The 1,402-nt window shown below is 36.6% G+C and overlaps 1 protein-coding gene across 1 annotated transcript in view; it reads left to right on the plus strand.

The window, feature by feature from the left end:
* Positions 1-1,402, plus strand: part of igfbp6b (insulin-like growth factor binding protein 6b) — a 4,705-nt gene extending 3,303 nt beyond the window's left edge. The window contains exon 4 of the mRNA XM_051880695.1: positions 1-1,402. This exon is cut by the window's left edge and continues 84 nt beyond it. Within this exon, the coding sequence (XP_051736655.1) occupies positions 1-30 (30 nt within the window). The 3' untranslated portion in view covers positions 31-1,402.

Raw genomic sequence — 1,402 nt, forward strand, 5'->3', positions numbered from 1 at the left:
GATGGTACTTTACCATGTGATGGAGAGTGAGGGGAGCGACGGCCCCACAGCTCTGAGCCTGGAGGAAGAGGAGGGGTACAGGGAGAGGGGATGACTTCAGCTCGGTGCAAGACACTGCCTGACCAGGACACACCAGGGATAAACCACTTCACATGGGATCGGGCCCTCACTCAGAACGTCCAGAGCACGTTCACTGCCATAAACTCGACCATCATGAACAGACAGCATCAGAACACAGAAATAATGACCACTACACCACATGAGCTTAAGTCGAGATAGGTCAGCTGTTAGAGAAATCTTTAATTCCTTGCCCTACAATACAACTTCTTGTACGTGTGTGTGTGTGTGTGTGTGTGTGTGTGTGTGTGTGTGTGTGAGATAGCTATCCACACCTATGTTTGTTTCTCAATGGGCTGTTATACTGTTAAAACCGTCCCCTCTCCCCTTCTCCAATGAAACACTGACTAAACTATACTTAAGAAAACGGAATTTACCTTCTCGTCTAATTTATTCTGGAGCATTACTAAATTTCCTTGAATACTTTCCTCGAGGACTTGTACACATTGTCATGTAATCGACATCTAAACTCTATCATAATGTGCACATTCGGAAAGTACTCCTTTTTCGTTCATACGACACCCTGACTACAAACACGCGTCGTGGATTATTTGTACATAAGTGAGGTTATTGTGGTTGGTTGTGTCATGAGGTGGAATATTCTTGAATGCTGATGGCTGTTACCTTTTCTGAGAAGTTGTTAGGCATATTTTTATATATTTCAATTTGCTATTTTATATATATATATATATATAAATATATGAATATAAATATATATAAATTGTTGATTTATTTAATGAACTACGATGCCATGTATTTTTATATTGTCAGCAGTTTTTCATTGTCAAAACAGAGCTTATTTTATTCACTAAGTGAGTGAGTGCCATACGTTGGTGACCCCATACAAAGGGATTAAAAACAAAAACACAATTTAAACACCCTTTAGAGAGCATTTACTGCTGTACATGTGTGTTTTTTTATATTATTATTATTATTATTATTATTTCATGTCACATTTGTTTCATTATTTATGTTGATCCTTCAGTATTGGAAAGTGTTACTATATCGCTTAATTTTCAATATTTCAGATTGTATGCTGGGTATTTTGTTCAGAACTCTGTGTTTTCTCATTCCCACAATGCATTGAGGAAAAAAAAGTGCACAAAATAATGTCTGAGCAATGTACCTCACAATGATTTTGTTGTATCGATATATGTGCCAGTAGTTGTGGGCCCTTAAAGGAACCCATTGCAAAAAAAAATATAAGGTGTGCAAGAACTATGATACAAAAAAAAAAAAAAAAAAAACAGATACAGAGAAAAATAAATGCATATGTTAATATAAA

This window comes from Ctenopharyngodon idella, chromosome 22 (assembly GCF_019924925.1).
Source record: "Ctenopharyngodon idella isolate HZGC_01 chromosome 22, HZGC01, whole genome shotgun sequence".
NCBI classification, from domain to species: Eukaryota; Metazoa; Chordata; class Actinopteri; order Cypriniformes; family Xenocyprididae; genus Ctenopharyngodon; species Ctenopharyngodon idella.